Below are 23,176 nucleotides of genomic sequence, written 5' to 3'. Positions count from 1 at the left end.
TAGTTTTTAGTAAGAAATAATTTTTTAATTATTCAAGAGAAAAGAAATATTATTAGTATACTATACAGGGTGATTCAGAACTTACCAGCTTTTTCGATATTTTAAGGTGTATTAAGAATAGTTTTTTAGTAAGGGATAGTTTTTAATAAGGGATAATTTTTTAATTATTCAAGAGAAAAGAAATATTATTAGTATATACTATACAGGGTGATTCAGAACTTACAAAAAAAAAATTGATGTACTCTTACAAATACAATTTTGTAAATAAAAATCAAAAAGGCAATTCGAAAATTATTTAAAAATACACTTCTGCACAGCACTGGAAACTGGTCCATTGTAAAACCTGACCTCGCACAATGCGACCGGCATGGCGACAAAGTGTGATAAAAACGGACAAAAACTTGATAAAAATAAAATAAATTGAATAGAATAGAAATAAAGAAATTTTATATCAGCAATTTCAACTGCTTTTGCCGCTATTGTTGTTATTAATTAATAAAATTAATTTGTGGTTTTAAATAATAAAATAATTTGACATACCTGATGTTACAACTGTTCAACATTTTATCCACCGACTTGTAAACACATTTAAGGTCCGTCTTACTCAGTTTCTACGAACTAACACAAATGTTGTCTTGCTTCACCATAACACAAATGCTTCGCAATAATAAAAATATTGTCTTGCTTCACCATAAATTAAAACGATATCCGTCAACTCCGAGTTGCTATACACGCAAGCCATTTTTGACACTATCTACTAAAAAACTATTGTAAACATAGCAACGACGATTGTAAAATCGGATTTCAGTGGAGTCGCTGAGGCTACGTGGCTCTCCACACTTATTGCGAATGACGCTAGAGACTACAGTTGTCCAGCTATGTAACGGTTGAATGTACTACAACTTCAATAATGTTTTTCTCGGAAACTATAAGGATTTTACAAATTTTTTTTTACTATATTGACTCCATTTCTCATGCCACATCTATTCCCAATTTTTTTTTGGATAAGTTGTGAATCGCCCTTTATGTAGACTATTATATTTAAATGGTGTATAAAATATACTGTTGAATGTACTTGTATTAATTACAATTACCAAAATTATCCAATAAATGAATACCTACTACTTTTTTTTGACTAAAACGTCTTTATGGATATATTAAGTAAAAAGTTGATAAAATATATGTTTAATACGTATAACGTATACATTTGTAATTTAATATTTGAATATTTAAAATAAAAACAAGTATTGAAACTGCAGAATTTAACTAAAATTTGAACAATTGACCTTTAGAAGTAACAAACATTTTTCGTTGAATTAAAACCAGTTCTATTGTCTAATTTTTTTGGCCAATTTCTTGATCTATTTTAATTTGTCAGATATTGTTAAATGCAAAACAAGTTTAATGTCTGACGAGTTTGCATGGTCATAACGTCATAGTTTCCACACAGCTTAGGTGGTTTACGCTTGAGGCTGACGTTTTATAGAGAAGAATTCGCAATTTTAGTTAAGACAGTGATAGAACAAGTAAAGCCATCCAGGAATTGGCGAAGCGTAACGCTAAACTAGTGCATCTTTCTTTCATTTTTTGCATTGAAAGATCAGGGAGAACTTGTAAATATTAGAAAATATACCTTTCCTGTTTTGTCCAGCAATTTATAAAGATACTCAATAATTGTGATTAATGCATGTGTTAATAGTTTCCTAAAAGCATTCTGCGGAGTGACTACGTTTATAGGACCGTATGTCTAACAGGCGTGCAAAAATTCTGGAAACGTAATATACGTAAGATTTCCTTATCTTGAATGTATTGTCAGTTATCTTATACCCTGAAGAAAACTTATATAACTGCTACAGTGAAGAGATGATATTGTTTATAACTTGTTTAGAGTTTCTAAAATGCTGGACAAAAAATTGCGCATATAAACGCCCCCTTTTTTTGGTAATATTGAATTTTACGTGAGCAAATTCCAACTAGACTGGATGACATACTTATTTGTTTTTTAAATTTCGTTCATTGAAAACTGAAACGTTACTAATATGGTTGTACTTTTCGACTTGCCCCCGTATTTACGGTTTCAGGAGTTCTTAAATATTTGTATCGAACAAATCATTTTAAGTACGTTACTTTTACCGAGGCATGTTTAAAATGCTAATTAAATGTTTCTTACAGTGTATTTTTATTTTCCTGGTATGTTGCCACAAATAAAATATGGTTTAAACCGATTTGCATTTTATTTTCTTTGTTATCTGACCTCAGAAACTGACTAAGCGAGAATTTGTATCGAGATTTTAAACGACTTTAACGTGATTTAACTTTTTATACTTTAACTGACATTTTAATGACAGATATTTTAATTCTTATTGTTATCCGTTAACGCGCAAAAGTTACTTAAATGTACAGGGTGCTTATAAAATGTGATTTATATTTTCTCAAGATTTTTTTTATTCTTGCTTTAAAGGAAATAATGTATTAATTCTGTTGGTGTACGTATTTCAAATGTGGACAGTGTTTGTATATTTTACATTTTATTAAAGCATATTCAGCTTATTTTTTTTGTTTTTTTTTTTTTATATTTATAGATGCTTATATTGGATATTAGTACAAAAGTGGTGATATGTTATAGAATTTTTTGTAATATTAAATTTATATCTAGTTGTTATTGCGACGTATCTTCACTTGTTTTATAGATTATCTAGAAATATCATCTTGATAAATATTGATAATTTTTATAATTATAAAATAGTAGCAGCAATTCTGTAACCCTGGGACATGTTGTCTCTGTTTTCAAACAAAATCTGCCATTTAATAGTAAATCATGAAATTTTTTAAAAATGCATTTTAAATATTTTCTTTACCGTTGATTGTAAAATAAAAAATATTCTGCTCGCTGGCGTCATTCTATTTTCAGACTATCGATCCTTGCCACAGTGTAGCCCTAGAGTTACAGTAACAAATATGGCGATTGTGGATTTAAAAAAAAATGTATTATATCTTACTTCAAAACAATGATCTACTGATAACTAATTCAAAATATTTATTACAGATTAAAACTAGAAACTCTGATCAAATGTGAGGATGTTATATCAAAACTTTACGAAAAAGTGGTAAGTAATTAAGGTTTTATTATTTTTAGTTTTCAGTTAATATTTCTCTTATTTATAAACATTACAAATTTTTAATATTGAATTGTAAAAGTTCACATTACTCCACATCTGATTAATATTTAAATATTTTGTTGTAGCACAACAAACCTATCGGCCCAAGAAAAATTGCTGACGATTTTTTATCCACACCTGCCAGTCCTAGTCCACCTAGAGAAATAATTGCTCCAGCACCCCTCACAATTCCCACGGAAAGGTAACAAGGGTGATATGTTAAAAATGCTTTTGTTTATTTTAATTTTATTTTAGGCTGGATGAAAACCGAATCCCAAGAATTGACATATATAGTAGCGCTGGAGAGAGCCTCAGTAGACAAAGAGCGCAACAGAGTTTAACTTTAGGAACTAAGGTACCTGATATGTCCAAACCCCCTATTAGTCTCGATGATTTAAAGACCTTGGAAGAAGACGTTCAGGAAAAAATTAATGAAGTTTCATTAAATAAAGCGTCACTACATGAACTTAACTCTCTTAGAGAGAAACTTACCGAGCAAATCCAGATGGAGGAGGTTTTATCGAGGTCTCCTCAAAAACATAAGAAGGATGAGTTGGAATGTATAAATACAACAGTGAGGAATAACCTCAATTTAACGAAAAAGGTGATACAGCCTCCTGAAAAGTCTAAAAGTAAAGATATTACTAAGTTTGTTCCTAACAAGCCGTTGGAACATAATTTCAGTATGTCGTCGCCCAAAAAGGAGATCAAAAATCTTACACCGACGATCAACAAATCACCAAAGATTTTAAAAGAACCGGCCAGCATTTTCGGAAGTATTTTGTCTAACATTGACGATCAAATACTGGAAGGCAAAAAAAAGAAAGAAGAACGAAGGAGTTCCGTCACTGGTAAAGACGAGAAGAAACCTTGTGATAAAGATGCCAAAAAGAAAGACAGAAGAACATCGAAAGACGATACTAATGATGCGAAGAAAGACAAAGATTTGAAAAAGAAAGACAGAAGTAGTAGCTCAACGGAGGAGAAGAACACAACCAAAGAAGAAAAGAAATCTAAAGGGATTAAGGAGTTGGATACGAAGAAAAAAGAACATCATCAAAGCGGAGAAAAGAGTAAATCGAAAATCGAAAAGAAAGAGAGCGATAATAAAGAGGAAAACAAAAATGATAAAAATCAACAGTCCAGTAAGGATACAACTAAGAACACTTTTATATCACTTACCGGTAAAACGTCTTTTGAGGCGGAGGAAGAACGATTGAAGAAAGAGTTGGAATCTAAAAATAGTACGACATTAGTCGTGGAATCTGAGGAAGATAAGTCCAAAAACACGATAGGGAAAATATCTGTTAAAAAAGATCTGACTTTAGTAAAAGCTAATGCCGTCGTCAATAAGGAAGAAGAGCCTACTAAACAAACTACGTTTAAACGTTTAGCTGACAAATACAACCCAAAGCCTAAAAAACCTACAGTTGAACAAGAAGTGGATAAAGAGGTATGTGACATCATCGAGGAAAATATGAAGACGTCGCCACCAAAGCCACCTGTAATTAACCAGATACCAGCACCGATTCCGCCGCCTGCCAGCTTGTTATTATGTTCCCAGATGGAACCTGAAAAGCCGGAACCCGTCCCCGCTCCACTACCAGCCGTTCTACAAAATATTTTAAATCCAAGTACCACAGAATTGATCAATACTGTGGTGAGTCAATTAAGGCAGAATAATGCGGAGACCGAGAACAGAATCATCCCGCGTACGCCATCTGTAGATAATTTCGTCTCGGATTACGCTAGAGACGAGAACTTTGTATCTGAGTATACCAGAGAGGATTTCACTCGTGACGACTTCACTCCCAGTAACATCCATATATCCGATTTTAATAATTTTACACCTCATCAACCTCAACCTCCACCCCCACTTCCACCTCAACAGGTCAGGCGCGAAAGGCTCAACTTTGAACCTCCAGTTCCTCTTTTGAATAACCAATTCAATCAAATAGGCCCCCAGAACCAACGATTCATGTCTCCTCTAATGGGAGAAGCGTTTAACGATAATTTTTCGCAGAATAGACCGTTTACTCCCATGCCACAAGGCTTTCCCCAAAGTTATAATAATTTCCAGACAAACCAAAATGCGCAATCTGACATACAGCCTCTAGATTACTATCCACCAAATGCGCCAATTCCTTCAAACCAGTACAACAGTGGCCCACCACTCTTATCTCCTGAGGTTCCGCATTTTCATAATGAACAAAAACCTACCAATTTCGGCATGATACCAAATCACGATCCGTTTGGGCACAACGAGGACATGCGGTGGAGGCAAGAAGACACTCGCTTTCCATGGGAGCGAAGAGATCAGGATCATAGATTAAATAGAGATCCGAGAACTTATAGGGAGTATAGAGAAATGAGAGAATCTAGAGACCCTAGGGTAATGAACCGCGATCCTAGGGATAACAGAGACCAAAGAGACACGAGAACAGTAAGAGATCCAAGAGTTAATAGAGATTTACGGGAAAATAGAGACTCAAGAGACAGAGATCCTAGATTGAATAAAGATAGAGAATCTAGGGATTTCGAAAGGGATAGGTCGAGGTTTCGAGATGGTCGATCTCAGAGCAGAGACGATAGACCTAGTAGATACGATTCTAAGTTTGATAGGATGTACTCTAGAACTAATAGAGATCGTTCCAGGTCCCGATCTAGATCTAGGTATTCCAAGGAAACCTTCACTTCCCCTCTTGATAGTCTGTATTCCGGTAAAGAAGAACACAAGACTGGTAAAGGTTATGGCGTCCAAAACTTTCGAATACCCAAAATTAAAAAAGAGGACGAAGAAAAAGAACAGTCGACGAAAGTATCCAGCACTAACGAAGAAGTTTGTGATGTACAATCTGTTAATGACGACAGTAGCGATAGTACCAATAATGAAGTTACTGGAAATGATATTGAAACCGAAGTTGATGAAAATAAGTTAGTAATAGATGCTACTAAAGAAGATGCTACTAGAGATGCTACTAAAGAAGATGCTACTAAAAAAGATACTACTAAAGAAGAGACTACTAAAGAAAGTGGAGTAAATGACCATGAAAACGAAACAACTGAAAAAGACACAGAAGTTGAGAAAACGAACCAAGAACCACCAAAACTACAGAATGAAACAGAAGAAGCAAAAATCGTTGAGATTCCTAAACCCACGATTCCAACACAACTTGTTGATCAAGAACAGGCGAAACCTGCCGATCAGACGATTCTTGCCCAGTTCTTTGCCAATCTACTCGGTAGTCAGAACAAAAAAGAGAAGAAAACGGCATTGTACTCTTTAATAAGCACCTTTTCAGACAGTTTCAGTGAAAAGGAATTAACGAAAATAACGAAAATTATTAAAGCTGATGAGGACGCCGAGAGTTCAGAAGAAGAGGAAGTAAAAAAATCTGAACCGAAACCTGATTCTGAGACGACTAAAGAACTAGAAAAGGAAGCGGAACCGGAAGAAACCCATTCTGAAGACACTCCCGTGAAAATGCCAAAACGTAAGACTAGAAGAAGAATTCGAAGAATTTCTTCGACGGCTTCTATAAAAGATGAAAAGGTCAAGGAGGAAGAAATTGCTAAAACTCCCGAACCACCGGAAGTATTTAACACCGAAGAAGAAAGCGTTGTAGTCTCTGTAGGTGAGAGAATAAAAAGCAGAAAACGTGCCTCAATAACTCCACCAAAACCAAAGAAAAAATGTAAAACGGAGCTTGATATGTTACACGAGGATATACAAGATATGTTCATACGAGACGGCGTGCTCACAGCTAGTGGTAAACGTATGTGCAGGCTGTTAAAAAGCGATCCTAATGCATTAACGACTCCTCAAACAACTCCATCAACCGATCCTCCAAAATTACGTAAAAAACCTGGTCCGAAGCCCAAACCAAAATTAAACCAATCTGATATGAAAACTGTAAAAAATATTCGCATATTACTCCCTAAAATTCCTGACAGCAGCTTAGAACAAAAAAATGCGAGTCCTAGGAGAAGTCTTAGGAGTTCCACTAAGGCTGTATACGCAGAAAGCGATGAAGACGATAAAGCACCAACTGAAGAAGAATCAATAATGGAGGAAGGATCATTTAAAGAGGATTCTGACGCAGAATCCACGGACACAGAAAAAGATAAGATATCGCAAGCATCAGATAACACTACTAAAGCTAAAATGACAAAAAGAAAGCGAGGCAAAGGCTGGGCATCTGGAAATATCCCTTCCAATAAGAAGAAAAAGAAGAAGCTATCATCTGTTGAGGAATCGACAGAAAAAGTTGATGATAAAAGCACATCTGCTGCTCAGCCCGATACAGACAAATCCTTTGTTGTACCAGATAAGAATTACTATATTGATTTTGTCACGAACAAGTCTCACGAATGTAGACTATGCGATTATCATGGCAGATTCATCACAACTCACTACAAATCTCAACATCCAGAGTCGGAAATATTAACCTCCCGTTTCTCTCCTGCAGTGGCACAAGAGGCAATTGAAGATTCAAATAAAAATCTGGTCAAATACGAGAACATGATGGTGTGCGGTAGTGGAAAGTTCCACTTTACTTGCAGGTTCTGCGCTTTTAACACCAGTGTACCACCTACGATATTTTACGATCACATTACCACTCACACTGGCGAGTATAGACATGTCTGTCCCATGTGCGACTTTTCTGCCTCTAGCGGGAAGACATTGAAATCACATATGTCCAACGTCCACAACAACATTGAAAGGAGAGTGGCTCGCAAGTCTTACAGAGAAACGATTGTCTTTGGTTACATGTGCGGAGAATGCAACTACGTCCAATTGACAGAAAAAAATGTCGAGGAGCACATTAATATATTCCATTTACAAAAGCCTACGATTTACAAAGTCAACATGTCGACTACTTTTGACCCTGAGGTGGCAAATCTGGCTGAAAAAGAGAAAAGAGATACTGCCTCACCAGCAACTGCCTCTGTCGAAGAAAAAAGTGAGGAATCACTTGTTAAAGAAAAGAAAAATAAAGTGGACAAAGCTGACAAACCGATGCTTCCCCCTCAACTTAAGAAACGTCCTAAGGCAGCTCCTAAATCAGTGAAAGACAGGTTAAAAGCTAAAAAAGCATTAGCTGAGAAAGAAGCAGAAGTCTCCGACACTAGCAGTATCGCAGAGAGTGAATCTAGCTGTAGTTTGGAACCGGAAAAGACCGGTACACCTGAACCTGTAAAACCGGTAACTGTTTCTAAAAGGCGGTTAACTAGGGAAGTATCGACGACTTCAGAAGAAGAGGTTGTCGTAAGTGGCAGAAGTAGACGTGCTGCTAAAGATAAAGCCACAGAAAAACTGAAGACTCTGATGGAACTAACAGAAAATGGAGGCAGGAAAAAATCGTATTCTGAGACAGGGGACGAAGATAAGAACAAATCAAAGCAAGTTGCGGAGACTAAAACGAATGACGATCAGACCGAGGACAAAAAAGAACAGGCAGCTAAAGTAGAGCAAAAGTCGTTACCAGAGAAGAAGGAAGAAAAACTGAAAATTAAAAAGGAAATAGAATTGAACGTATTCACTTGCAAAACTGACATTCAAGAAGAGAATAAAAAAATAGAGCAAGAGCGTTTGCAGCTAATGGACGAACTTAATAAGTCGGTCGGTAATAGAACATCTCTAAACTTCGTGGACAAACTTTGCAACAGATTGAGCAACAATGACATCATAGTAAAGCAGGAGCCGAGAGACGACCTTACCGACAGTCTATTTCCAACAAATACCACAGACGTGCCTCTCACTATGCCAGTATTGGAGAAAAATCTACCTACACCGAATGAATCGGCTCCGGCGAAGGCTCCAACCACTCCAACGCCCCCTCCCAAAAAACCAGTGTTGCAAACTGAAGACATGCAAGTATCAAACCCTAGTTTTGACGTCACCCTGAAAAACAACAAAATTATCACAGACATGATACAAAAACTTAAAGGCAAAGTGGCCAACATCTCCGACGACAAATCCGAGAACTCCATGACATTGGAAGACGTGGACTATGACAACGAGGGCCCACCACCACTGACACATGTTAACAAACTACCAAACGTTAAACCGGCCGATGTGTCTACAAAGACAATGTTAATAGGAGGCCTGGTGAAAGTGATCAAGTACCCTAGTCACTTAATGTTTTCTTGCCTGGTACCTCCTTGTCTCTTCTCAACGGAAAACAGAGAAGCTTTCCAGAAACACTGCTCGGAAGCGCACAAGCTGCCACTAGAAGAGAAACTGACTCTATGCGATATGTGTGGCATGGAACTGGGGTCCGCAGAAGGCAGCCCCTTCTTGGAAAACATATTTAAGCACGCCCTCGAAGAGCATGCGGACTTTATGAGTATCGAATCGAAGCCTGAGGAAAAGACGAGCTCCATTAAACATCCAAATAGACAGTTGAGGTTAAGGAAGTTGAGCGGAGACGCCTTGTCTGTTATTAAGAAGGACTGGGAGGAAGAAATCGACAAAACGAGTAAAGAACCTGCAGAGAATAATAAAGAGGACGAAGATGTCGCCCCAGTGGCTGAAGCAGCCGTCGATGATGGTGAAAGTGTGGACGAACCTACAGCAAGCATTGCTGAACTGGAAGTGAGTGACGAGAATCCTTTCCCATTCAAAATTGCTGGGGTGATGTCTTTGGCAGAGCCTGTACCCCCCTTGACGCCCATAACTAAACCCGCTTTGCAAATGCAGGCTACATCACAGTTGGTAGTGAAGGAAGCTAAGCTCAACCAAACCGAAGTCAGCAGGCCGAGGAAAACGCCCAAGGCGATGGCAAAGTTTATTGCGAGCGTCAGTGACTTGTATAAGTGTCCGCATTACTACTGCCTCTTCTCCACCAATTTCAGGGACTTTTTAGAAAAGCATTTGAAAGCTCATAAAGTGGAACACGACATGATGATCCCCTGCGTGTATTGCGACATGAAGACGCCCTGGGAACACGTCCCTATGCACATAGACATCCGCCACGCTCATTGCAGATTTGCCTGTTCGTATTGCTTGTATAGGGCGGTGCTGAAGGAGTACGTGTTCCTACACCAGGACCAGATGCACCCAGAAAACGACTACTCCGTTATAGCCCTGCCGCAGCCAAAACATTCCAAGAAGTGGGCCATCGCAGACATCAAAGTCGATCCCAAGACCTTGTGTGAACCTTACAGGTGCACTCCCAGTAAGTATAGTTGCTTAATTGCTATATAAATTCCTCCTTCAGTATATTTTAATGCTGTTTGTAATTATAGTGTGCGGCGTGGAGTTCCTCTTTGAAAATGAGTTCAGGAAGCATCTTATGGACGTGCACAAATCCAATTTCATTCAATGCGGCTACAAGAATTGCACGCACAGGGTCCAAGCCAACAAGATGTCCTGTCACTGGTCCCTGAGTCATAGTATTTCGATGTATCAATGTGGCCATTGCAAAATGAACGGGAGCGATATTAAAAGATTGTACAAACATTTCGCGCTATTTCATCAAGGACTGGTGCCCGATATATTGATCAGAAAGCATGCTCAACTCCAGGTAAGTAAATATTTCTACTTTTTTTGTGGCAGTTTTTACGTTGTTATGTTTACAGGATGGTGTCCACCTAGGATACTCGCCAGAAGCTTTCAGCGTCTTGAGGAAGATCATCACCATACCTAGCAATATTTCAGGCGAGAACAAAGCAGAAACGTTTGAGGTAGAACCTGCAACAGTACCTGTTATTCTACCCAGTAACACGGTACCTTACGGAGTACCGACTAAAGCTACCTTGCAAGTGGTCACGTCTTTGTCGCAGAATATTACAAAGAGCGTTATTATTCCCGGTAGTAAATCAGTTATAAATCGCGCGATAACTCTGGTTACTTCCAAATCTCCTACTAACACCGGTAATATCTTGCTCATGCCCAATGTTACCACCTGTAACACCTTGAGCGGCATAGTATTGTCGCCACAGACTAACAAACAAGTTACGTCGGTGGCCGCTATCGGTAAGACGCTTAAAGTCGTACCATCCGTACTTAGCCCCGCAGCGACAACTCCGCCATTGCAAGAAATCTCCGTAAGTCCTCCCCAGAAGGATAACGAGGGCGATATGGAAAAGAAAGGTCGAGAGCTCGATCTGACCATCGAACCCCTCGAACATATCACTCTCAGCGAGGATAACAGCCAGAGCAACGAGGAAGCCGATACGTGCGAAGTGGATCCGCTCAGTTTGGAGGCCGATGCGGACATCACCGACATATCCAAGTCGGCGGCTGACAGCTCGGGCGACGAGAGCGACAAACTGGACAAGTCCAAGAAAGAAGCGAAGAGCGGCCTGATGAGTTACCAGCTGTACAGATGCGCATTTTGCGACATATCCTTTTCCAACTCCGTAGACTTCAAGAGGCACGCGACGTTCTCCTTGAATTGCCGTATAGAATCTCAGGTGGTGAAACCCTTTGTTTGCGTACATTGCGAGAAGCAGCTGAAGAACCCACACGTGTTGGTGGAGCACGTGCAGTGCCACGGCGTGCTGAGGTTCACTTGCTCCTTGTGCGGGAGCAAGTTCGCCACCATAGCCCAGACGAGGTGAGAAAAAATCGATTTTTTTTCTTGTTTAAAAAAAGTTTACATCACAACATTTGAATTTATTTTTAATTATCAGTCTACGTTTTATTTTTTATTTTATGTGTCAAATTAACAAACCTAGAGATTTTTTTAAATTTAAAGTCGGACTATTGCTGGATTCTGCACATTCTTAATGCGGTTTGTACCAAATTTCGTGAAAACATATTCATTGGTTGTAAAGTCGATTTGAATACGTTTATTTTAGTATTCCTCGATATTTCTTTCTTATTTATAACTTTACTATTCATCGTGTAATGCAACGTCATAATTGTTTCTATGCTGTTAATAATTTCAACTTCTGTATTATCTGCATAATATTTATTTTATTATCAATAATACCTCGTCTACGTAATTTTTCATGATTTGCTCTGTCGTAAACATGTGATTTTGTATATTTCCCGCACTGTATGTTTTGTATTGCGTACACTATTGTTAGTCTTATTTGTCTCTCGAGGATTTTCATTAAAAGTAATTTATCTGTAATTATTACAGTTTTTGTTACCTTTCTCGTGTATCGAAACTATTAATGGTGCCTGCCAATCCATCTTCCATGTTCTTTCTTCTATAGTATATCATACAACATCAACAGAATAATGCCCATTCCTCTTTCCGTATGCATATAATTATATATTTTTTATAGAAACCACATAAAGAACCGTCACAACATCACCCACACCTCAATGACGCCCCTGAACCCAGCCAAGCAAAGCATCGACATTGATGAGTTCGTGGTGAGGCCGAAGCTTATGCTTCAAATGGGAGCGGCGAGGGACGCCTCCCCAGCCGAGCTGTCCGCATCCAGTTCAGCGTCGGAGAACGTCTACACACCGGAAACGATCGAACAGATACCCATGAGGCACATACTCAGCTCGAGCGTCAAGTGCGGCCTCTGCTCCTACACCACCAAGGTCAGGACCAACATGGTGCGACACCTGCAGTTCCATTCCGAGGAGAAGGTGGTTCCCGACACCGCCCCCGTGAACCCGGTGCCCTGTCTGGAGAAGAACGAGAAAATGTTCGACAAGATGATCAACCTGGCTTCTAGTTCTCACGCGAACAGCAGGATGGGCGGCGCCAAGCCGGACGCTAAAGGTAAGGTTTATTCTGCGCTGGGAGCAGAATACCAGGATTTAAAAAAAAAATCATGATTGTTGTAATAATAATTATAATTTTTTTTGTTTCCTAGATTTTTTTAATGAACGAAATGAATACATATTAATAATAATAATTATGATAATAATATAGTAATAACAATAATAAGAAAGAAAAAAAAGGTAGTACTGAATGACAAACAAAAAGGTCATAAAAAAATAGAATGTACACCACTAGCCATACAATTTAAAGAGCTCTGGAACAAGAAATTGTAATGATACTCTCAGTTGGCGTTTACGGTATTAATGTCGGACTAAAAAACTTTCCCAATGATCTCAAAAGAGTATACAAGGTGATTCAGTCATAATGTAATTAATTTTAAAGGAAGATAGGGAAATATGAGTATAACACGAATACGCGCTTAAAAATATAAATGCATATTTGCGCCGAAAAAAAAAAAAAATTTTCAAATCATTATTTGAATCCCTTTTCGGACCGCTTCTGATCGCTGACTCACGAAGGTTTATCAAGTGATTCTTGACCTACCGTATTGTTTGGTCACTAACTTAGGTTTTACTGCATTTTAAATCCGTAGTAAACGATAAGGAAAAAACAAATCATTTTACTTAGACACTTGAATGAAAAATACATTTTTTTACATTTTAAATATTAACAAGTATTATAAAAACAAATGTATAATGATAATAATTGTTAATTAATTAATTGAGTTTGTAGTACGTATACCTAGTGACTTATTGCTTTTCAAAGAGTAGTATGGCGCCTACCTATTTAAAATGCTAATACGACTAAAAAACTCATTTGTCCATAGTACTTCGTTAATAAAGTTGGGATCTGCTGCGCTTTGAACCAATTACAAAATTCAACACGACTGAGGAAATCGGCTGTTTCTTTTCAACGTTCGAACGCTCTGTAGTCCGCCGGCGCGTTCCCTGTCAGAAAATGTGTTGCGATGTAGGGCGCCAAATTAACGAGAGTTAAGGGGTAATTTGCCTATTTTTTAAAAGTTTAATACAATTTCATTTTGATTTTCTGTCTTTACTATACCTTTCGAATACGTGGTTAAAATTAATGACATTATGACTGAACCTGTATATTCAAATAAACATCCACACTGAAACATCCAAAAAGCATGATTCTTACAACTTCGCTAATACACGCTGTATGATCTTAAACCTGGAGAAACTGGAACTAAGAAATAATAATTAACGTGTATATTTCCAACAAGACGAAAATATAATTATAGGAAACAGGTAAAAATAAATACAACTCAATTTTTTAAATAAATTGTACTATAATACAATTAAACAAATGCAAGTGACATTGTTGGAAATGCCCATTTACTACAAAATTATAAGGATAATGATAATAGGAATAATAAGAATTAATAATAATTTGTTGGTTTTTGTATAGTTATACACTTTACTTTATATGTTTACAGTTATACAAATAACGCGCTTAGACGTGTTTATTCATCCAAAGTCCATATAAAAATGCTTAAAGATTGAATGTAGAGACCGACCGATTAATCGGCATCGGCTTCGGCCACATTCGGCCATTATTTAAGCCTTCGGCCAAGAATCGGCTTCGGCCAAAATTAAACCGAACTTTTCGCCGAAGCCGAAGGTACCGTTCGGGACGCCGCTGACTTAACAAATTTAATCAAATTAGGATTAAATTAGCCCCTTAACACTACAAATGACTGCCAAATTACAACAAAATTGGGTAAAAGATGTTTAAGATATTTACCAAGTAGCATTTTTTTTACAAAAGATTAACACCCTGTGTTTTGAAAACGAAGCATCTGCGGACCAATGTTTATATGAACTTTTTGTATTAAAATCATTCAAATAATCGTTTGTTGAATTTATTGTACATACTTAATTAACACCCTATATACAGGGTGTCCCGTTCATGTTTCAAAAAAAACTTGTGTGCTAGTTCCTTATGGGAAAATAATTGGGGTACTTCATGTAAAGTTTTTTTCTTAGACGCTCTATTTTCGAGATACAGTGTGTTGAAGTTGTTACTTTCCAAATGGTTTTCCATAATTATTTTTAAATCGGCTAAAGATAAAGATGACAAAATTTGTACACGAGTAAACATCAACTATGCGTTAAGAGTAATGTGCAAACGGTTTCTTTCTGAAAAACTGTGTCGCCGATACAGGTAATTAAAGCGGTACAATCAAAGAAAAAGTATGTTAAAAGTCAAAATTTATTACATTTCTAAACGGTTCTGTAAACTCTAAAGGATACTACAAAAAAAAGGTATACTTGTCGAAATTCGGTAACATGTACCATTTTCGAGAAAAATTAAGTTGCTTTTTTTAGCTCACAAAGCTGCACAAGGACATTAACAAAATATTAAATTGGAAGAGGACCTTACCATTGAATGAGCTGAAGATATTTAGCTACCAACAGTATTTGTATTTAAGACTATAATTTTAATTTTTTACGTATCACATGAAACAGTTAAATTATAAAACATTTTAACTAAAAAAAAAATTTTAATTTATTTTAAGTTTCAGTTTGTTGTAAACTACTTACATTTATGTTATCTTATCATATTTTTGTTATTTATTAAAATTTTCAAGTTAATAAAATATCATCGGCTTCGGCCGAAGGTGACCCATAAACCGAAGTTCGGCTTCGGCTTCGACCAAAAAAATCACATTCGGTCGGTCTCTACTTGAATGATCTCTGACTGTAATAGTTTACAGTATTATATCATATTTGTTAGTAATAAAACTTTATCTGTAAACCATACCATATAATTTTTTTTTTCAATGTTCTTGGCCCGTTTTAAAAGTTCCATTGCTCATTTTTAAAGCAAAAGCTTTATAATAACTTAATGAACTTTCACGAATTAAATATAGATTAACATTATCATAAAATAATTGACAATGTTATTCATATAATACAAAATTTTCACTTGCACAAAATCATATTTAACGACCACAGGACCACTGGTATTTCATATAAATTAATGCAGTGATCATAAAGCAATTGACAGCTAAATTTCTGCCGTTAAGAGCGCGCGTATAATCACTTAGCTATAAATCTACACATACGTACAAGACAAGGATAAACAATGGATCTTCGAGGTTCAGTGAAGGTTCCTTCATTGTAAAAATGTTATTGTTTTATTACATGTTATGCATTAAATTAATGAAATTAAAAAAAAATAAATTAATAGCATTTTATACGAGAAATATCGGTTCTAGAAATTATGTGCACCACACTGATTACATATACGAGGTTTTTTCAAAAAGTAATGGGAATTGTTAATTTTCTCAAAGTACTTATTTAATCTTGAATTTTTATTCCATCCTTTTCAAAGTAGCATCCTTGTGATATTATATACTTCTGACGACGTAGTTTCCAGTTTGAGAAACACTGGGGGAACGCCTCTTTAGGTATCGTCTTGAACACGGTTTGCGATTTTGCCTTTATCTCTTATTGAAAAACGTTATTCTTTGAGTATCCTTTTGAGTTTGGGAGATAGGGAAAAGTTACAGGGGTCATGTCCGGAGAATAGGGCGGTTGTAGTGTCACAGCGGTGTAGTCTTTCGCCAATAACTGTTGGATAAGCAAAACGGTATGCGCCTGTGAATGGCATGGTGCAAAATCCATTACCACACACAAATTTCCTCAAATCAACTCGATAGACAAAATACAACACACGCAGTTTGAAAATTCGCGTTACTTTTTGATCAAACCTCGTACTAATAAAACGAAGTGCGTGCGTTATAGGCACTTTAAGTAAAGCGTTCATTCTAAGCGTCTTACAATAGAAAATATGACTGTCTAGATGTTTTATGCGAGACGGAAAAATTTATTTTGTCCTGAACAGTTACAGTTGATACTGTAGGTATCAGATGGTATAGAAATGTACATGGCGAAGTCCAAGATAAATTATATTGAATGTGTTCAGACTTAAGGCTGGGCACACGAAAAATTTGATCATTTGATAAAATTTGGGAATATTTTTGGAAGAAATGAACACCAGAAAGGAAATATTTCCAATTTTAGAATTTTTCGCCGATTTATGATTCAAAAAATGGTACCTAGGTTAATAACCGCATACTTAAGCTTTATTAAATGAATGTGGATAAATTATATGTAATTGTTTATTGAATTTCTTTAACCAATCAAATTTTCAAAATTAGATGTCAACACGGTACAACTTACAACTTAAAGAAAAAACAATAAATAGTTTTAAGGCATTTACTAACATTTTACTTTACAATTCTTGAGTGGGGTCATTTGGAGAACTTAATGTTCCATTTGACACGAAAATATATTTTTCTCCCCATATAAATACAGTTGTCTTTGGGGCAATTTAGCATGGGTCATTTTTTAATTTTGAAGTTTTTAGAATTACTTCTTCTTTTTAGAAAAAGAAACCGAGAACTATCCGGAATTCGTCCCGTCTCACTGCCGCTACGTGTGCTGCGCACACGGCTGCAGTTATATCTGCCCGGAGGAGGGGAACCTCCGCCACCACCTCATAGCTCTGCACGACAGCGAGACCTCCTTCACGTGCGTCCACTGCAAAGCCGATCTGACCCCCACCGACGCCGACAGCCTCATCAAGCACTTCAAATTCCACGGCCTGCAGCTGTATAAGTGTCAGTACTGCTCCTTCGTGCACAACCTGAAGCACAAGATCGAGAAACACATCTCCGACGGCCACCTTGATCTCCCAATCAAAATCATCACGGTGAGGTTCATGGAGGCCGAACCCAAGGACAACGCCCAGGAGCCGTCGACGTCGAGCGCGCAAAGTACTCCTGTCCCGCCGGCCGCTACCAAGCTCTACAAACCCTGGAGGTGTTGCATGTGCAAGTACAAGAGCGGCACCCAGGAGGGCATACAGAACCACGTCCTGGAGAAGCACGAGGTCGATTCTCAATTCAAGTGCGCCCTCTGCACGTACAAGACGAACGATAAAGAGACCTTCACCGATCACTTCAAGGACACCCACGACAATCAGGGCATAGATATCATATACGCTTATCGGAAGATGGAAGAGGATAAGGAGAAGGAATCGGAGACATTCGACACCACGCCGCTGTGGCAGAGGGATAGGCCGAGGGTGCGACATATTCGCGGCATACTCTTCGACGAAGCCTCTCCCGCGCCCGTTAAATCTCCGAAGAAGTCGAAATCCGCAACGCCGATGCCTGGACCGAGCGGGGCGAGAGCTGTGGCGCCTTCTCCGGGACCTAGCGGAGTGAAAGCTCCAACGCCCACCCCTGGATCCAGCGCCGCGAATAGCTCAACACCTCCCGAGGCGACAAGCAACCTGGACATATCCATCGAGTCGGTGGTCAACGGCACCGCGGAAATCTTGAAGGATTCCAGCATCTCCGATGACTTCTTTCACACCGTCAACAAGATAATGAGGGAATCGAACGAGGACATAGCCAAGGCGAGAGACAGCATGGTGATCGTAATCGAAGACGAGGACGAGCCAATCGCGAAGAACAAGGATAACAAGGACGCGCCCGTGGCGAAGAACAGGGCGACGAAGAGGAAGGGCGCGGATGTGGCGGGCGTCAGCAAAATCGCCAAGATCAGCGACGAGATCATTGACCTGGAGAGCAGCGGCAGCGACTCGGAACAGGACGAATTCAGCGAAAGGAATCTGAAGTTGCGCTTCGGCGGATTCGGAATGCCGCTCTGGAAGCAGTTCAAATGTCCCATGTGCAACATGTTCAAGTCCAAGAGGATATCCGACTTTGTCTTCCACCTCTTCAAGGAGATGAAGGTGTTCAGGTAGGGGTTGGTCCGATATTATGAGTCCGTTTTTTTCTAAATTTGTTATTTGGTTCTCAGGTTCAAGTGCAAGGTGTGCACCGACGAGAGCATAACTTACCGCTACATGCACAAACACGTCAGTGACCACCACCAGGAAAGGATCAGCAAGGATGAGATAGTTTTTTTGCCGCCTAACGAGAAGTTGCTGGCCTGGCTGCAGATGGTCATCAGGGAGCAGAGCGTCATCATCACGCAGAACTACCCGAAGTCCCCACAGCCCGCGGCCGCCGGAGACCAGGACCCCGTTCAGTGCGACTTCTGCAGCTCAAAGTAAGTAATGAAAAAAAAATCGGGGTGGGTGTGTAAATTACCATCTAGACGTGACGTCACTGCAGTGGTGACGGGATGCCTTGATTTGAAACCACGAAATGAAACTTCGACTGTTTGTTATTAAAATTTCTGTGAAATCGAATAAATTACACGTTATAGGTTTAACTATGAACAAAAAAAAAAAACAACTATTCACCGTGTAACTTTGAATTTCTACGGAGGCTACCTGTGACCATCAGAAATGCATAATTTGTTTTCTCAAATGCCGCCGTGAAAACTGATTTTTACTTTTTAAATTGTTGAATCTCATTTTTCTTATCTGTATGACTTGGAAAACTCGTTGGTATCCCCCTAAATGTTCGTAATTTTGAAAAATGACTCACTGGACTTGTTTACATCGCGAATTATACTCGCAGTTAAAATATTTGTGCACATTTGATATTCATTATGTACAATTTAAAATTTTTGGAGATAAGAATAGTCCACAGCACAGGCCCCCTGGAAAGTTGATTACCACATACTTTATAACTCGTGTGAAGCTTCGTTTTGACGAGTCTACCACACTTTTCCTCTGCGACTTTTCTCGATTCCTCCGCTTTTCCACTCGGAAATGTCCAAAGACATGCCAATTTCCCGCGGTCTTGAAAAGGCAAGACCATATCTTTTTTTTAGCTTAAGTTACTGGAAATTTTGTTGCAAATACCGATTTAAATTTGTCCGGGTATTGAAAATCAATTACCACATGGGTAATTTTTAGTAAAATTAATTGTAAATAATTAATTCACTCAAAAAGTATTGTTGTCCGACAAATTTCAAGCCGCCTTTTTTTCAGTCCGACAGCTGGAAATCGGAATTTTCACGGGGTATGATAAACCGATTACCACATATCTAATTTTCATTTTTTCCACTTTTAAATTTACTGTACAAAATAGTGATGTAAGTGTCCGACGATTTAATGTCCGCAAATTATAAAAAAAATCAATAAATCAATAATCGTGATGAAATTTAATTTTTTCACTCCAAAAATTTCATATTTATAAATGGTTATTAATTATTATTATGTAAATACCCGGAGAAAGAAACACTGCTTTTTTATTCACACAACGGAAGTATTCGCAATAAACACGTATCGCCGTTAACAGTGGTAATAGTCTTTTTATATATTTTTTTTAATTATACCTTTTTAATAATAGCTCTTGTACCTACTTCTATTTAACTTTAATACTTTAATGAAAATTTGATTTGATTTAAATTAGCTTAATTTTTTAAGTTAAAAGGTAATAGTTGCCGAAATTATTAAATTAAACTGGCAGCAATGCGCTTGCCGACGCCTATCAGTTACGACCACGACTACACCATAATACAAAGACTAAAGTCGGCTTTATAGAACTACGATTGTCGCTAGCTACAGCAATTTTCACCAATCAACTACTTGTACTCCTCTTCGTATCTCCCTCTTTACTGTCGCTGGCTGCTATCTTGTGAAGTTCAAATTTCCTAATTTATAAGGTTATGTTTTATTACTTTTGTTGTATATGGAAAGATCTGACCATTTTTATTTTTTTTGTTTTTATTTATTTTATTACCAGCATCTAAGTGTCATCTTAATTCTTGACTAAATAAACGTCACACCCAAATACTATGATTTCTAGAAATGTATATGATTACCTCAAATAAAAAAATCAATTTAACTTACTACATTATTGTTTTTATTATGCAACTTTCGCCGCCATATCCAATGTATTCCTGAATTTCATGAATTTCTTCTAAATAACAAAATTGACACTATTGACATGTTATGTTTGTTTTGGTTCCTGTCGACACTTGAAAATACAAGTGAAGGGGAGTATCGCCGGCGGCGGCGACAGTTTTAGTTCTGTGAAGCCGGTAGGTATGAAATTGCGCACATCCGCGGCCATATTATGACGTCACATGGCGACCAAACCGATTTGTGAATATTGTCCCTATAGGACTGACGGACAGTGCTATTAATAATAAGCTTTCCTCTCTCTATATGTTACTAAATTAAAAAATATGAGCTATAAATTCTAAAAAGTTGCAGAAGAATTACCGGATAATGTTGATAATACTGAATGGCATGTACTTAATTAATTTACGTGATATTGAAACCAGTTTTTATTTATTAGGTATGTAAACGTGAACAGTTAGCTTAAACTTTATTAATAAATCACTTAAATCATTCTCCACGTAACGACATGCGCCGACCGAAACGGTTTTAGCTCACCGGAATTTCATAACTTCTTTGTATTATGCGACTTAACCACTAATACTGACGTCACCTGGCGATGATGTGCCTGTTGCGAGGCTATGGTTTATATGACCTAATTTTCGTTTCAGATTCCGGAACGAGCAGGAGAAGAACGAGCACTGCGTGAGCCATTGGACCGCGAAGCCCTACAACTGCTCCTCGTGCTCGTACAGTTCATACCTACAGCAAGACGTCCTGAAACACTTCAGGTCGAGCCACGAGAAAGACGCTTCGAAAACAAAGGAGAGCGAAATGATGGTCACCGGGGGACCCACCGTGGAGAGGTTGTTGAAGATTTCCGACGAGCAACACGAGCAGGAGGCCCAGGCCAGGCTGCTTCCGAAGGTGACCGACGTTCCAGTGCTGGTGCCCATTACCAAGAACGTCCAGGACCCCTTGGCCGACATTCCCGTGGACGATCCAGTCAAAGACCCTCTGGACGTCCCGGTGTCTTTGATTTGCGACGAAGAGTTAGGAAATAAAGAAGAGGACGCGGCGCTGAGCGACAGCGACCTGATCATCGTCACGAAAACCGACAGCGCCGACGTGCCGACGGAGGGCGACGTCTACTGCTGCGAGTACTGCGCCTTCATGACCAACTCCGAGGTGCAGGTCATAAGCCACATCAGCGGCTTGCACGAGCACATGCACATCAATTTCAAGAAGCTGAACAGGGCGAGGTGTGAGGACCCCAAAGAGCACGTGGGGTGTTCCTTGTGCTCGGAGGTCGGTTCCGAGGTGAAGATCCGCCTGCATCATATGGAGAAGCACGATAGACTGCCCCTGTACCTCTACAGGTACCAGTGCGCGTTGTGTCCCCAACGGAAGAAATTCCTGAAGTTCATGGGGCTGAAGGTGCACTTCAACAGGGTGCACCAGGGGGCCCCGATGCAGTACACGTCCATATACGGCTGCAACACCGGCGGGAAGGCCGCCGGGGGAATGAAGACGTACAAGTGCCCCATCTGCCCGTACGTGAGGAATTTCAAGCCCAACGCAGTGAACAACATCCGGCAGCACGTCAAGCAGCATTTCAAAGCCTTCATGTGCGGGATCTGTTACACCACCAAGTACAAGACCAGGGCGGACGTCCTGTTGCACTTCTCTAAGGAGCACCCCGAAGTGCAGGACCCGAGGGTAGAGCAGGACATGCAGCTGGTGGATAACTATAACTCCACCATGGCTGGCATAATCGCGTCCGCCGTCGAGGTTGCCAGGGAGCCGGAGGTAAAGAATACGGCGAAGAAATCCACGTCGACACCGCAAACGTCGAGCGGCGCGCAGGAGTACACTTTCTACGGTAACCAGCCCGAGGAGGTGGATCTGAGCAAGATCATGACCTCGGTGGAGGTGAACGGCATGCACCTTAACATGTCGGCAGAGAGGCTGGCCAAGATCTTCGATCTGAACGTTGTTGTGGCCCTAGAGGACTGCAACCTCTCGGTGAACCTGTCCAGCGTGTTTGACTCTTGACCTGACTTAAGCCACATGGAGTTCAACTTCGAGGACTTCAACGAGGACAGCCTAGAGTTAGACAATATCTTCTCCTCGGTGGAGAACCTCCTAAAGACGTTCGAGAATTACCAGAGCGAGGATTTTTAAGGTTGGTCGCCGACTGTAGGTCCAGGTTTGAGTCATATTGACTTTTGTTTAAAAAGCGTTCCTGGATAAGTGATCACATGACTTTTTGATTTTTGAGTTATTCCGAACGAGTTTTCTCTAAACTTGTGTAAATATGTTAAGTTTACTGTTAGTTTTTAAAAGTCTAACGCGGATCTGTGATTGTATTAGCAGTTGTGTAAAAAAATAGCGTTAAGGACATTGTAAAAATGATGTAAATATCTTTAGTTCCTTAAACATAATGTGAAGACTTATAGGTTAAGTTAAGAAATAGTTTTTGTTGCTTTACTTTTTTATTACATTTTTCTAAATAAATGAGGC

The 23,176-nt window shown here is 38.8% G+C and overlaps 2 protein-coding genes across 2 annotated transcripts in view; both read left to right on the top strand.

Moving 5' to 3' along the window:
- LOC111691749 (cylicin-1-like) overlaps window positions 1-4,607 on the top strand; it is a 10,714-nt gene extending 6,107 nt beyond the window's left edge. Inside the window, exons 3-6 of the mRNA XM_023455015.1 lie at window positions 3,047-3,107; window positions 3,245-3,360; window positions 3,414-4,538; window positions 4,601-4,607. Coding sequence (XP_023310783.1) covers window positions 3,047-3,107; window positions 3,245-3,360; window positions 3,414-4,538; window positions 4,601-4,607 — 1,309 coding nt within the window. The remainder of the gene's footprint in view (window positions 1-3,046; window positions 3,108-3,244; window positions 3,361-3,413; window positions 4,539-4,600) is intronic.
- On the top strand, window positions 4,212-23,176 carry LOC108911829. The gene is made up of 7 exons (XM_023455013.1): window positions 4,212-10,339; window positions 10,410-10,687; window positions 10,743-11,722; window positions 12,402-12,853; window positions 17,271-18,654; window positions 18,715-18,966; window positions 21,325-23,176. Exons 1-7 carry the CDS (start codon window positions 4,636-4,638, stop codon window positions 22,706-22,708), a joined length of 10,434 nt encoding a protein of 3,477 aa, XP_023310781.1. The 5' UTR covers window positions 4,212-4,635; the 3' UTR covers window positions 22,709-23,176.

This window comes from Anoplophora glabripennis, unplaced genomic scaffold (genome assembly GCF_000390285.2).
Source record: "Anoplophora glabripennis isolate ALB-LARVAE unplaced genomic scaffold, Agla_2.0 scaffold504, whole genome shotgun sequence".
Lineage (NCBI taxonomy): Eukaryota > Metazoa > Arthropoda > Insecta > Coleoptera > Cerambycidae > Anoplophora > Anoplophora glabripennis.
This window is presented reverse-complemented; position numbering and strand designations above follow the sequence as displayed.

Excerpts from the sequence above, each read along its gene's own strand:
- LOC108911829 (XM_023455013.1), top strand. The coding sequence starts at position 4,636 with ATGAAGACGTCGCCACCAAAGCCACCTGTAATTAACCAGATACCAGCA. Across the intron at positions 10,340-10,409 it reads ACCTTACAGGTGCACTCCCA|TGTGCGGCGTGGAGTTCCTC; the intron begins GTAAGTATAGTT and ends TTGTAATTATAG. Across the intron at positions 10,688-10,742 it reads GAAAGCATGCTCAACTCCAG|GATGGTGTCCACCTAGGATA; the intron begins GTAAGTAAATAT and ends TTATGTTTACAG.